At 46.9% G+C, this 15,671-nt stretch overlaps 1 protein-coding gene across 2 annotated transcripts in view; it reads right to left on the bottom strand.

The window, feature by feature from the left end:
- Positions 1–15,671, bottom strand: part of CSNK1G1 (casein kinase 1 gamma 1) — a 98,281-nt gene that overhangs the window by 49,579 nt on the left and 33,031 nt on the right. For both annotated transcript variants that reach the window (XM_066558585.1, XM_066558586.1), the window contains exon 3: positions 6,307–6,723. In XM_066558585.1, the coding sequence (XP_066414682.1) occupies positions 6,307–6,484 (178 nt within the window). In that variant the 5' untranslated portion in view covers positions 6,485–6,723. The remainder of the gene's footprint in view (positions 1–6,306; positions 6,724–15,671) is intronic.

The raw sequence follows: 15,671 nt of genomic DNA, 5'->3' as shown, positions 1-15,671 counted from the left end.
TCAGCACAAGGCAATTGTATTTTATGGCAGCACTTTTGCTCCATGAGGTATCCCAGACACACTAGGCTTCATTATCCCCAATGCCAAAAAAGTCTGGGGACCAAAAAATGAAGAGTCAGAGTGTCATTGCTTTTGGAAATGCCTTGGATCTGCTGGACACTGAACAATTCCATCCTGGGATGTGCAGGGAGTTTCACTGGGTTGATCATGCTCTGGAAGCAGGAAGGGCAGGAGCGTGAGATGAGCACAACCAGCTGAGCTCAAATCCAGGTGCACTGAACCAGAGCTGGCACCCATGTGTGCTACAGCTGGAGGGGAATTTTCCTCCAGGAGCCTGTCTGGTGTCTGAAGGCAGCCCTGGGCCTCCTCAGTGATCTGAGGCAGTGATGCACAGCTCTGTGTCACAGAGCATCTCTCCCTGTGCTCTGACACTGCCACTTATCCTATCACTCAATGTCCTCTGCTTCCCCTGCCAGGGAACTGGAGCAGTCACTCCCCTCCACCTCCACCTGGCTCATGCCTCACAGCAAACTCTCCTGGAAGAGATACCACAGGGAAAAATGCTTGGGCAGTCCCTGGACCCCCTCTGTCCCAGTCCCACTGTCCCCTTGGAGGAAGGAAGCTCCACCACAAAAGCTCCCTGCGGATTTATTTAGGGAAATGTTGACCTCTGTCATCAGTGTCACAGCACAAGTCATGCTTTTACTGAGCAACTCCAAAATTCAGGAGCAATCCAGGACGGAAGTTATCAGGGCTTATTTCTAGCATCAGCTTTGCTCAGCTCTCTTACTCATTTATTTTCTAATTCCTGTAATGGATATTGATGCTAGGATAGCCCAGCTCTTGAGAAAGCCCAGGACATGGAGTGACATCATTGAGAGCAGGCAGGAGCTGGAGCAGCTCTTCCATATCCACATGGCAGCATTAAAAAACCTTCCATGTCCTCCTCAGCACAGGATACAACAGCACAGGGAGACTCAATAAAATTAAAGACATTATGGACATGGGAAAAGACATACAGTCATCTTTAAATCCTGAAATATCAGAGGAAATTCAGTTTACATTATAACATCTTCATGTTTTCTGCATTTAACTTCTTTTGGTGCTTTCCCTGCTGTATCACTCAGGGTACTTCTGGCCTCTAAATCTGTGACTGGGTGTTCCCAGGCCCAGTCTGCACCAAGCAGATTTTTCAAACATCCTTCAGTAATAGAAGACATCATAGCTCCAACCTGTTTAGGTACCTGGTGATGCACAGGACAGGGATTTAAAGGTGAGGTTTGATACCTTCAGAGGGTGTTTTCTGCCAGCAGAGCTGAAAGCTGAGCCCCAGCACTAACCCCTGACACACCTGGAGGGGTTTCCATGAATTTCTTTCCATGTTTAAGAAAAAAACATAATAAAATGCCCAGACTGGAACTAAGGGTAGAAAGGAGATTTTGCAGTTTCATCAGGAACCCACTGACATCAGGAAGCATTGAAAGAGCTCACAGGCCAAATCCATGGAAAAGCAGGTGGCAGATAAACCCCTCCACCCCCTGAGACAGACCAGGGCTCCAGCCAGCAGCTGGGGTGAGAAGATGTGAGGACATTAAGGGAAGGAAATCTAAATACACTTGGATTATCTGCTCTGCATTAGCTACCAGCAAATAAGCCCCAGTAGCAGCTCCAGCTTTATTTTGCCCCCTGAAAGTGCCTCTTCCCCTCCTTGGATGGAAATCCCAGAATGGTTTGGGTTGGAGGGACCCTAAAGCCCATCTCATTCCACCCCCTGCCATGGGCAGGGACACCTCCCACTGTCCCAGGGTGCTCCAAGCCCTGTCCAGCCTGGCCTTGGGCACTTCCAGGGATCCAGGGACAGACATTCTGCAGCCAGGGGCACACCACCCTCACAGGAAAGTATTTCTTCCCAATATTCCATTCTGGCAGAGGGAAACCATTTCCCCTTGTTGTGGCACACCAGGCCCTTGTCCCCAGTCCCTCTCCAGCTCTCCTGGAGCCCCTTCAGGCACTGGAAGGGGCCCCAAAATCTCCCTGGATCCTTCTCTTGTCCAGGTGAGCAGCCCCAGCTCCCCAGCCTGGCTCCAGCCCTCAGAGCATCTCCATGGCCTCCTCTGCACTTGCTCCAGCAGCTCCATGTCCTGCTGATGTTGGGGGCCCCAGAGCTGTAGACTGGAGCCTAGATCTTTTTGCTCTAATTGAAACATGATCTGGCATTTTAAAACAGTGTAAAATTTAAAAATTATTTCAGGTGCTATTTTAAAATGGCAGTTATCAGTTTTTCACCCTGCTTGAAACTGGAAAAATTGTTACAAGAGCAGCAGGCCCCAAACCAGCAGAAAAGCTGCATCTTTGTAGGTTGCCAGGTTAGAGCAGTTCCATTGGACTGGGAAGGTGCTCCCAAAAGTGAGAATCACCCATGTGCTGTCTCCCAGGCTGCAGTGTGAAGCCAGGAACTCTGCTTCAAAACAAGCAAACTAGTAAAATAAATACTTAAACATGGTAATAGCATTTAATACTGGGGCTGTAGTTCCAAAATAACCAAATTTTGGAAATAACCAATATTTCCAAAGTCATGATTTGAGTGGAATAATGTTAGATGTGGAGGGCAGGGCAGGAGCAGGTCCTGGGAAGCTCCTACACCAGGAGCTGTTAGTTTCAGACCTGCTGTAGAAGGGACAGCAAATCAGGCATGTCCCAAGTGTCCAAGGGTCTGTCCCTGTGCAGATGCATCATTTTGGAGATGGATCTTCTTGGGCTTCTCTGCTGCCCCCAATCCATCTGTACATTCACCACATCTCACTGCCAAGGCCTTGAGAAATCCTCCTGGGGAAGTTTCCCACATGAATGCTGGTGATATTATGCATCCCTTCTCCTTTGGAATATGACAGAATTGCCAGTGGAACTACCCAGAACTGAGCCATGGACTTACTGCTCCATCAAAAGCATTGCCTCATCCTGACAGGGTTTTGCCAGCACGGTGACATCCCCTCCCTGTGCTACAGATCTGTGGTTGTGCTGAGTGAAGGTGCAGCCCCTCTCAGGGTTTGTTTCAGTGCAGAGGGCACTGTCTCCTGTGAGCCTTTGCTCTCTGTGCAACCTGTCCTGCCTGTGAGGAGCAGGGAGAGTAAACCCTGCAGCTTGGACACAGGGACAGCAAAACCAACGGGGAGATCTCTGTCTGGAGCAAGCCAGCAGAGAGATTTTGGGGATTTACCCAAATCTTGGATGTTGTGGCTGATCACAGCACTCCATACAATGGGTCAAAATCCCCGTGAACCCCCAAATCCATGCAGGGTCTGATGTGGGGCTGGCACAATATTCCTGCTAGTACACTGAGCCATTTTGGAAACCAAAGCTCTTGAAGACCCTCTGCTCTGCAGCTGTCTGAAGAAACAGCCACTGCTTTACCCCATTTCACTGTATTACTCTGGGCCAGATCACACAATCATTAATTTTGTAAAAGACGTCCAAGATCATCAAGGCCAACATTCGAACAAGTCCCACCATTCCCACTAAACCACATCTCCTCCTTTTCTGAACACTTCCAGGGATGGTGACTTCAACTCTTCCCTGAGGAGCCTGCTCCAATGATCATCCACCCTTTCAGGGAGGAATTTTTTTCCTAATATCCAGCCTTACTCTCCCCTGGTACAACCTGTGGCCATTTCCCCTGTCCTATCAAATGCTCAGTTTCATGTTCAGCTCCCCATCTCAGCTCTTTGAGGGCTGGAATCCAACTGTGCTGCTCCCACATGCTCCAAAAAAGTCGTGTCCTTGGGTGATCTGTATTTTCAGGAAGAAAGATCAACCCTGAGCAGTGAGCTGGGTATATACAGCAAACAACTTCATTAGGTAAGTGCCATCTCCTCCCTGAAGAATCAAACAAGAGCAGCTTAAACTGAAACACAACACCTCAAAAAAGAGAAATTCTTCAGGGAATTGGAAAAGCCTATTTTCCCTTTGCTTCTCAGTGCATGACTTTGTTCTGCCTGTGATATTGGTGCTTAACTGCTCTGAAACCATGTAAAAAATAGGCAAAAAGCAGAGGGCACATCATTCATCTTCACAGGACAAAACTGTTATCAGAGACTTGTGTGCTCGGATTTCAGCTGCTGCTTCTCCTTCCCCCCAGCGATAATTACCATGGGCTGTGCAAGAGAAATAGCTGCTATTTGAGCAAACAGGAACTCTTAAAGTGATAGTGACTGGCAAAAAGCAAGAGAAATGGAAAAAAAGAGAGTAATACAGCTTCTGTAAGAGCCTTACAACAAATTGTTGTTATCAGTATGTGTGGCTCATTGCCTAAATTTTTAGTAAACTAGAATTAACAACACATGTATCATTTAAAAAAAAAGGAAACACTCAATTAACAGGTGTTGCAATTTAAAACTGAATTTTTCTGTAAACTCACTTTTTCAGAAGTGAAATCTCTTCTGTAAAGCCCATGCCATGAAACTTTACATAACTCATAAACCCAATATCACTAAAATATTGAGAAATGTGAAAAAGAATCCTGGAAACAGGAGCTGCCTCCCTGCAGTGTGGGCAGCAGAGGAGGGGGGATTCTGCCCCACTCAGGTGAGACCCCACCTGCAGAGCTGCCTCCAGCCCAGGGTCCAACAGCAGCAGGACAGGGAGCTGCTGGAACAAGTCCAGAAGAGGCCATGGAGATGCTCTGGAGCCAGGCTGGGAGAGCTGGGGGTGCTCACCCGGACAAGAGAAGCTCCAGGGAGATTTTGGGGTCCCCTTCAGTGTTTAAAGGGGCTCAAGGAGAGCTGGAGAGGGACCTAGGACAAGGACCTGGAGGGACAGGACAGGCAGGGGCACTGGCTTCGCACTGCCAGACAGCAGGGTTAGATGGGATATTGGGAAGGAATTGTTCTCTGTGAGGGTGGGCAGGCCCTGGCACAGGGTGCCCAGAGCAGCTGTGGCTGTCCCATCCCTGGAAGAGTCCAAGCCCAGGCTGGACAGGGCTTGGAGCACCCTGGGATAGTGGGAGGTGTCCCTGCCCATGGCAGAGGTGGAATAGGATGGGTTTTAAGGTGCCTCTCAACCCAAACCAGGCTGTGATTCTGTGATTTGGGCACCAGCTGAATAAACTCAAGAGCCAGAGGGATGCACTACAGGTGCTAAACCTCAGAGCAGAGCTTGGATTACAAAGCAGTTCAACATCTCCCTGGGGATCCTGAGATTGTGACGTTTGCTGGGGGGGGCTTTGAGAATCCAACGGAGCAATTCATGTTATGTCACTGTAAGGATCCAAATTTATCTTAGCTGCCAATTATACTCATGTGCAGGAAGGTGGGAGTTTCCACCCTTGCCCTTGGTTTCTCTCCACCTTAGGAGTGTTATCTCTGCTCGGATGAATCAATAAAACTTCTCTGATGCAATGCTGAAACCAAAATACCCATTTACTGAGACACACCAGAAGTGAGCTGGTTGATCTTCACACCATGGAACAGCAGCACATGTATTGATGCAATAACCCAACCTCAGAGAGGGAAATCACACAGATTCATTTAGGATGACAGATTCTGAGCAGGAATCTACAAAGACACTATCAGTAGTGTTACGACCCTTGAGTTATGTGAAGCAACACCAGCTGCTTACCCCATCTCATTTACAACACAACCATTGTTTTTTTAGGATGACTTAAGAGCCCAGTGCACTGCTCTGCATTGGTCTCTTAAGTAGTCCTAAACAAACAATGCATCAGTGGAACCATCTGTTTTGGGCAACCAGCTGTAAGACGTGGTCAGGAAACCAACAGACCATGAACAAATGTGGGGCTGGCTGAGGGAGCCAGATGGCCACTCGGCACATCCTGCTCCTCGCCAGCAAGCCCAACACACAGACAGAGCAGGCACAGAGTGATGGGGCTGAAATTAGGGCAGTGAGGTTAGAGAAGGACATGGAATTGAGTCTGAGTGCTGGGAACATCCCTTTAAATGGGTGTTCTAGCTTACAAACAAAAAATTGAGAGCAAGAATCAGCAATTCACAGTTGATATTTTTTTTTCACCTTAGGCAAGACATTCAGAGCTGTGAACAGTCGTCATTTGTTGGGATTGTTCAAAATTTGCATCTTTGGCCTCTCCAGTGTATTCCCTTTGACTTTATGCAAATCAAAATCATTCTAAGAGTTACATCTTCTGAGTCAGAAGCTTCGGATAAGACAGCTCAACACTTGGGAAACAAGACAGCGCACGCATTTCTCGAGCCAGGGAAAGTTTCTATGTATTCATATTCCAGTGGTGAAATGCTGATTTGCACAATGCAGGCCACTAAAATGCTTGCTTCTTACCTAGTCTGAGTTCTCCAAAGTTCCCACACCCAATCTTCTTGCCCACTCTGAAGTTGGGTCCCACCATGAGGACGCCGGAGGACGCTGACGAGCTCGGCCGCGATCCGTGCCCGCTCCTCCCCGGCATTCCTTTCGTCGTCCGCTGCCTTTCATCCTTATCCCTACTAGGATGGTCCATGATCTTAGTGAAATACCTCTGCCAGCAAGCTGGCAGAAAGGAGTTGGAGTACACACTCTCCTCCTTAGAACAGAAATTTATATCCAAAAGTATCCGCGTTGGAGTTCAAGAGAGTCATGGAAACTCATGGAAGTTCTTTTGGCACCAGATCCAGTTTCCTAATGCATCTTGATAATGTACCAAAGGGTCGGCTGTGTTCTTGAGAATTCAATAAAGGCAGGTTGCTTTTGGTTTCTTACCTGGGGAAAAGAAGAAATGCATGAAATAAAAATCATTATTTTAAAATACCAGGTGAGAAAGGAACAATGTCCAGAACTTTCCTGGCCTTGAGGAATTTAACAGCTACATGGAAAATTTATCGTTTTCTTAACAAGTTTCTGATAAAAAGCCCTGATGTCATGAAGAAATATAAGTGCTGTCCATCCACTGTTGCTGCTTGTCCCATTCTTGGAAGTGTCTCAGGCCAGGCAGGATGGGGTTTGGAGCAACCTGTCTAGTGGAAAGTGTCCCTGCCCATGGCTGTGGGTGGATCCAGCTGAGCATTAAGGTCCCTTCCAACCCAAACCAGTCTGTAATTCCATGATTCCACTGGAGTTATCAGGACTGACACCACATGCAGTAACCAGAGCCATTCCAACTACACCAGCATGTCAGGTGGACACTGTGAGGAAAACACATCCCACCTTTAAAGCCCCTGTGAGTGTAGGTTTGGTTTTTCCTCACTTCATACATTTATCAAGTACTACAGAAAAGCCAGACAAAAAATACAAAGGGGCCAATGAAAGGTGCCTGGAGAAGAAAAAAATTTTGTAGCATTTAAATAAAATTCTCTTTCCTTTTACCTCTCTTCAAGTTGATCTAGATAGATTATCTTGAATAACCTAAGTTGGAAGGGACCCATGAGAATCACTGAAGTCCAAACTGACCTCAGATATATTTGCTAATTCAAACTGCTGACCTACAGAGATGACCAAAATGAAGAGCCAAAGCATGATTAATTATTTTTTAAAAGCTGATAATTCAGTCTAAAGGGGACAAAACATAGATGCTTCTCAACCCTTGCAGGCCAAATGGTTCTTCTGTGCTCAGGAACAAGACCAGAGGAGACTGGCAGGAGCTGCAAGGACCCAGGAGGTCCTGCCCCACAAGGACAGTGCAGAGGTACCAGCCTGGTGGTTTGAGCTTCCCCTCACTTCCCAAGAAATCAGCACAATAAAGGGAAAGGTTGCAGGATATCTTGTCTGCACAGGTGCTGCATCAGGAGATGGTATTGGGCACTCTTGGGGTGCAGTTCTCCAGCAAGGATTAGAATAAACACACCTGGAACTACCCCCCATGTCCCAGGATATAAAGGAACAGGAACACTGCTGCATTCAGATTTTCCAGATGTTCCTGTATAATTTTACCAACAAGGTTTGTGTCCTACTTCCAATGCCTCCAAAGCAATCACACAAGTGCTCAATGACACCACCCAACCAGGAGTCCCATGGAAGGACACAGAGCACAAACACGTAAACAAGGGCTCAGAAGTTACTCTACTCAGGCAGCTGGCTCAGTTCTCCTGCAACAATACCTCTGTAGAAGGCTTAGCAAGAGTTCCTTCTGTTCATTTTGCCATGAAATCGTTAAGGTTGGAAAAGACCTCCAAGATGATTGAGTCCAACCATTAACTCATTCAATGATGATCCTCTGGTCCACCACAGGATGAAGCTAAGCTACTTACTTCCAGTTATCCAAAAATAAAAGACAAGGATTGTTACCCATCCACACAGAACAGAAGCAGAAGCCCTTCTGAAATCTGACTATGCTTTCCCTGGCCTCCAGCTGAGGAACACTTCTGTTTCTGGAGACTTTTTGTTTGACCTAAGGCACCTGGATAGAAGGTGGGGGTCACTCATGCTGGATCCACAAAATGCAGGGGACTACCAGCTGGAAATTCCAGTTCTTGAGTACTTATAGAATCACAAAATCACAGAATGGTTTGGTTGGAAGAGACTTTAAAGCCCATCTCATTTAATTCCATCCTCTGCCATGGGCAGGGACACCTTCCACTAGCCCAGGGTGCTCCAAGTCCCGTCCAACCTGGCTTTGGACTCTTGATGGGGCAGTCACAGCTGCTCTGGGCACCCTGTGCCAGGGCTTCCCCATCCTCACAGGGAAGAATTTCTCCCTAATATCCAATCTAAACACATCCTTTCAGCTTAAAGTCCCCTTGTCCTGTCACTTCTTGCTCTTGTAACAAGTCCCACCTCAGCCCTCCTGTATGTCTGTCCCCTTTAGGTACTGGAATTCTCCTTGTCACTTGGGACAGCTGTGGATCCCTGCAGAAAATGTCACACAGCATGTCTGCAGCATCTCCAGGAGGTGTGACAATCACCAGGTCACCTGAGAACCTCCATGTCTCAGCCACACCACCAGTTTGGCCATCAACCACAGTGACAAGCTCCCAGCACGCTCCCAAGCAATGTGTGAAACACCATTTGTACCTCTGGCCTAGACAAAAGAGCTGGAGATGTTCATGTACAAGAAATTATTTAGCATTACCAGGCTTTACTTGTCCCTCAAATTAATCCCAGATTTAATACTCAGAGCTGAATATGAATAAGCAGGAAGCATCCGTTACCAGTGAACTGGCTGAGCTGGTTTTTCATCACAGACATCCATCCCCACACACTCTCAGCTGCCACGCTTGGCACAGGCACAGCAGAGCTGTGTTTGCCCTGTGAAACCAGTCAGCAGGAGCAGTGATGAGGCTCTATCAGATATCAGAAAATCACTTTGACTGGACTCCACCCCAGGCTGTCCTGGGAGGAGAGACTGGCTTCAAAACAAACAACACGAAAAAGAACCATCAGTGAAACTACAGAGTTTTACTGCTGAACTCAAACCAAACATGAGAATGACTTCTAGTAGCAGGTGGATTTACTCACACTCACACATTTTATCAGGTCTTTCTGATAAAATTTTGGAAAAATAAAACTGAAGCATGGGAAATTTTGGTCTATCTGTCTATTTGGTCTTCTGATAAAATTTTGGAAAAATAAAACTGAAGCATGGCAAGTTTTGGTCTATCTGGTCTGTCTCTGCTATGGCAAAAGAAGTAGACACAGAACATTCCAGCCAAATGTTTTATTTCCAGTTAAAGCTATCATCTTCCATGTAATACAACATATGGGTCTGGCACCTGGGGACATGGCTTAGTGATGGGCTTGGCAGACATGGGAGAAAGGCTGGACTCAGTGATCTCACAGGGCTTTGCCCACCTAAATGATTCCAGTATGCTGGAGTGTTCCTAGGGTTGGATCACTAAGAAAGATGAGCAGGACACAGGAATTCTATGAGTAAAAACCCAGTAACACTTTGGAGAACACAGCTGAACTTGCCAAAGCCAGAGAAGAATTTTTTTCTCCCTGGAGACCAAAGTCATTATTTCACTCAAGACTGAATAATTTATGACAGAGAACTACCTACAACCTCAGAAATGGAAACAGAAAAAAATCTCCAGCAAGAGCACAAACCCTGCCCAGTTTATACCTTGCTCAGCACATCTCAGATGGGACAAGCAAGCCCATTAACCTCAGGCAAATTAAGCACAAGTCCCACCACACATCTTGTGGCTCACAAAGGAAGAAAGATGTTAACAGTTATGAGCTCCTTCCCCCGCTCCCCATCTGGATCAGCTCTCCCTGGGGAGAAGGATGAAAAGGTCAGCCTGGCAGTCTGCAAACACTAACCATCCTCTCTCAGCTGAAAGCCTCCTGCAAACAGGAATTCAGAGCAGCAATAGGTGAGTGAACCACACCTCTGAGAAGCTCTTTATCACAGCCAAGCTGAGGAGCAGCACACCAGATCACACAAAGATCTTACACCATCATTACCACCTACTAAAAGTGTAAGTAGTAAATATGGCATCAAATATGGCCTTTGAGGACCAGCAGAGAACTCAGCTGGCTTTGGAGGGGAAGCAGCAGAAGAATGAAGACCAGACTGTCAGTCACATTAATATTTAAAGGCTGCTCAGAACACCAGGATGACTTCCTGTCATGATTGAAACTTTTTTATAATGATTCCTTCCTACCTTTCCACCCACTCAGCAAGATTGCTCCTCAAAGTTACTTCCATTTGAACAGAGCTGCATGAAGATATTTGCCTAATGGTGAATCAGCCCAATCCCAGGATTGATTTCACTACAATACAGTTGGAGACACAGGAACAGTTATTTAATGAAAGAAACAGGCTTGAAAGGAAATTATTTGCAGCACAGTTAGCTACGTAAAAAACAACAGCACTGTATCCTACACACTTCCAAACATTTAGACCCAAATCTAGGTCACAACCTCTCCTCCACTGATAAACCCACAGCACTACAGCTAGAAACCAGCTTCCAGGTGGTGTTAAATTATGGAATGGTTTGGGTTGGAAGGGACCTTAAAGCCCATCTTGTTCCACCCCCTGCCATGGGACACCTTCCACTATCCCAGGATGCTCCAAGCCTGCTCCAGCCTGGACTGGAACAATTCCAGGCAGGTCTGGAGGGCAGCTGCTGTTTGTGTTGATATCCACAATCCAGCATAAAGGAGTGTTTAATGAATGGCACAGAGACACTGCCCACAGCCACACCATTTTTCAGGGGAGCCCTTCCGATGTAGGAAAGGACATCACAAATGTGAGGTTGGTGAAACGAAGCCAAAGTCATTCTTGTTCCCCCTTTCCCTTGTTCCCCAAAGGAAAAGCTCACTTCCCTTGAACTCAAAACTTCTTTGACCTTCTTGAGTTACTCTGGAGACCATTCCATGGCAGGAGCAAGTTTGCTTAAAGTCTTGGTTTGTGGCACAATTTCAGAAATCTGTCCAAACTGAAATATTCAATGAACATCCCCTTCTTCAAATTGAAGCAAGCAGGCCTGGCCTGGTCGAGGTCTGTGTGTGGTTTTGATCCCTGAAGGAGTCACTACATGCCAGAAATAAAACTGAAAATGCCTGGTGGATGAAGCAACACCCTGAAAAGCAGGAATCCAGCCCCATAATTCCTTTTTAAATCTTTTAAGAAGAGATGTCCAAGAAAGCCCCATTTTCTGCTGGGATGGGTGAACTCTCTACAGACACAGGACCACAATTCCTCAAAGCAGCTCCAAGATCATTGCTTTAGGACAAGGCACTTGCCTTCCCACTGGGTTTTCCAACATCCACCCCACGTGCTTGTGTAAATACGTCTGGTAAGTCTCCAGATGTGGAGAGCACTTTCCAGACAAGATCTGCTACTTCCCACATGACTTCAAAGCCTAGAAAATCCTCCAGGGCTCTCAACTGACATGTTATAAACACACAGATATGAGCTCACCAGCTTCCACCCTCACACTGTGTAAAAAGTAGAGCCTTCAGCAGCAGAAAACTTCCCTGGCTTTGCCACAGACTGGGACAAAGCACTCACCCTCTGGAAAAGGGAGGGCAGCCAAGCTGCAGGTAAGGAGAAACATTTTGAAACCAGGACATACAAGATGTGTTGCTCATGTTTTTAGCATCTACCAACTCATTTTGTGCTTACACCCCTAAGTTTAGAGGATCAAGCTGGCTTTGTGTGCTCTGCCTCACTGTGTGCCTTAACAGCTTCCAAGGTGTCAATGCTCTGCCTTTAATAAAGTGCAATTAGGAAAGCCTTAATTCCCAGCTCTGCTCTCTTCTGCATGGTCACACATCTCCACAGGCTTCACATCCCTTAAAGCCTTCTCATCCCACTGCTTTTATCTCCCCACTTTCATGATGCTGCATTTCTTATCCTGCTTCTGTCCTTCCATCTGGCCACAACAGAATTTTCTTCTTCTGCAGCCTTCCTGTTACTTACTCCTGACAAAGTCACTGTTCTAATAATAAGAGTTTTGAGATTTGCCCTGCTCCTGAGCAGACAAATGAACAGTTTATTATTAACAAATATCCTATGTTAGAATCACAGAATCCATAAGGTTGAAAAGGCTTTCTAAGCTCATCAAGTCCAACCATTAATCCAGCACTGCCCAGGCCACCACTTAACCATGTCCCCAAGTGCCACATCCACACATCTCCTGAACACTTCCAGGCGTGGTGACTCCACCACTGCCCTGGGCAGCCTGCTCCAACCTTTGACAAAGTTTTCTATGAAGAACTTTTCCCCAATACCCAAACTAACCCTCACCTGGCACAGCTTGAGGTCATTTCCTCTTGTCCTGTTGTTTGTTCCCTTGGAGCAGAGCCTGAGCCCCCCATGGCTGCCCCCTCCTGTCAGGGAGTTGTGCAGAACCACAAGGTCCCCCCTGAGCCTCCTTTCCTTCAGGCTGAGCCTCCCTAGGCTCCTTCAGCTGCTCCTGGTGCTCCAGACCCTTCCCTGGACATGCCTCAGCCCCTCAGTGTCTTTCTTGCTGTGAAAGGTCCAAAACCGAGCCCAGGATTCCAGGTGTGTCCTCAGCAGTGCCCAGTACAGGTGGTCAATCCTTACCTGGTCCTGCTGGTCACACTATTGCTGACACAAGCCAGAACACTGCTGGTTTTTTGGCCACACCTGGGCTCATATTGACCATTACAGGTCCTTTTTCACCAGGCAGCCTCCCAGAAACCAACTCCACACCTGGAGTGCTCCACAGGGTTGTTGTGACTGAAGTGCTGTACCTGGATTTGGCCCTATTGACCCTCACACCACTGCCCTGTCCTGTGGATCCAGCCTGTCCAGATCCCTCTGCAGAGCCTTCCTGCCCTCCAGCAGATCCACACTCTTGGTGTCACCTGGAAGAGGGTCCTGCTCTGGTGCTTGGCTATTTTCCAAGCCAAGGAAGGGAAGATGGAAATCAAGTACTTTCCCCACTCAGACATGAGAAATATCTTTTTTGGGTGGTTCTTTTTTGCCTTTTTGTCTCCCACTCAAGAGCTTTCTGGTTACTCCAAGGATCTTCCACTGGATGGATTCCAAGTCCCCTGCTGTACCCCAGCAGCACCTCTCCACAGAGATCAGCATTTATCTGTGCTTCCCCAACCAGCACTACACTGACCTGGTTTCAGTGTCCTCAATGTTGTGCAAAACAACAGAAAAACTGAAAAAGTAGGTCAAAATTCTCTGTTGCAATTTAGAGCTGGGAGCAGCAGTGACAAAGCTGGCTGCCAACTACAGCAAGCAGGTACACATCAGTGCCCCTCACTTGGGAGATTCTTCCCACCCTTGGAGGCTGCAGATGCCTTTTAAACATTATGAATTACTTCTGTTGAATCATTTGACCCAACAATTTAATCTTCAGCTTGTGCAGTTAGTTTTGCTCAGTGCTTCACAGGAGGAAAATAAGGAGGCACACAAACAATATTTAAGTCTATATTGCTGGGAAGGGAGAAGGATGGACAACTGTGGATCACTACATTCATTCATTACTCTTGAATGCCCAGGACTATCAAGTTTGCATCCTCCAATTACAGTTTTTACAAACAGGGATGAACCCAAATGAACTTGTGCCTTTTTTTAGCTGAGTGGAGTGAACTTCCAAGAGCTCTTTTCCTTGAAGGCCTTGTGAACATGCTAAAACACATTAATTGTATAATCCCCAACTAAATACATCAGCAAGTTACTTTTCCAAGTGATCTCAGTTGATTGTTTCCCTGAGAGCGATCCAAGCACCCATTCTCTAAGTTCACTCCTGAACTTGGTTCCCAATCCCCCCTCTACAGAAGCTCAGCACGAAAGCCAGGAATGTTTCCAAGGGAAAAACTAATTTAGTTGGAAATTTAGTTCTTCCACATGAGCAGAGTCAAAACAAAGCAGAGTCAAAACAAAGCATAGAGCATTTTCCAGGGAAGTGGATTTTGTGATGTGAGATCAATTCATCGACTTCTCTCCCCGAACTGAGTCCCAGACAAACGTGTGCCAGCAGCCAGGGATGCACATTCCTACAGATGGAAAAAGGGCTAGAGACCATAATCTGTCAGAAAAGGAGGGTTAGTGCTGTCAATGAAGAGGGAGATTATGCTGGAATAGCTAAAGAAGCAGCTGAATGCTGGAATAAAATGAAAAATCCCCTCATGAAACCTGAGCTCTACATATTTTGGTCTTTTTTTTAGGCTGGGTAGAGTAAAAGCTGAAGTGCAACTGCCAGATCAGTGCCTCTGCATCTTGTGAGGCTTGAGCAGACATAAGACTCACATCCCTCTGTAGAAACCCCACTGGAGTGCCAGTGCCTGGCCGTGAGCAGCACGTCCCTGTGATCCCTGCAGTCCATACACCCCACCAGCATTCCCTGCATCCTGGGGGTCCTGCTGTCCCTGCCTGGAGGGGACTCTCACACCCACAGCACTTTTGGGATCTACCTCCTGACCCCAGCTTTACCATCCAGTGTTTAGAATCACGAAGGTCGGAAAAGACCTCCAAGATCATCAAGTCCAATCTTTGAACAGCTTCTCAAGGAGCCTGGGGGTCAGGATACATCTCTGCTGGCAAAACAGGCTGGGTAAGGCAACAAAAGATCAGGTTTCAGCAGAAATATGTATTTATGGGGATGCTACAGAGGAAATGAGGAAAAACCTGCCAGCAGCAAAAGCTGTACAACAGACCCTGCAGAAGTTCTCTTCTCTGATATCCAGGCATCATAAACCTGTAGGTTTATTTTTCCTCTTAAAATAACAAATTGTTTAACAGCAAAAAGAGATGTCCCTATACCATCCCCTTCCTTCCAGGCCATGGGTTTGAAGAAGAAAAGAGCAAAGATGACTTCTAGACAGCCATGTGCATCCATCACCAAGGAATAATCCACAGCACATGGATTCAGGTGCATCCATGGTGGTTGATGGATGTAGTTTGCAGTTAATGGTATCAAAGTCCTCGACAAGACCACCAGGGGAGCTTAGGCTCTGGAGCAGCCTTGGATCACTGGCAGCAACATCACTTTTACAGATTTACAGCCTAATTTAACACAGATGCACCTCAATCATCTACGACTGTTTTATCTGCTCTGTCTGGCAGGGAAAAGCAGCACAGAGGATAAACTGCAGACAGGCTCAGACAGCCTGGAAGGACTGGTGAACTTGGCAGCCAGACACAACCTCCCCCCACCCCCAAAAGCCTTGGTAGTCTCCAAACCATGAAGTGCTTTCTTCTTCTTCAGAAAGGAATGCAAAGATCAAGTTTAGAGCCAAGGCAGCTTCCACAGTGTGTGTGGGGTGGGGAAAAGCCTCTCACCAGA

Source organism: Molothrus aeneus, chromosome 13 (genome assembly GCF_037042795.1).
Source record: "Molothrus aeneus isolate 106 chromosome 13, BPBGC_Maene_1.0, whole genome shotgun sequence".
NCBI lineage: Eukaryota > Metazoa > Chordata > Aves > Passeriformes > Icteridae > Molothrus > Molothrus aeneus.
This window is presented reverse-complemented; position numbering and strand designations above follow the sequence as displayed.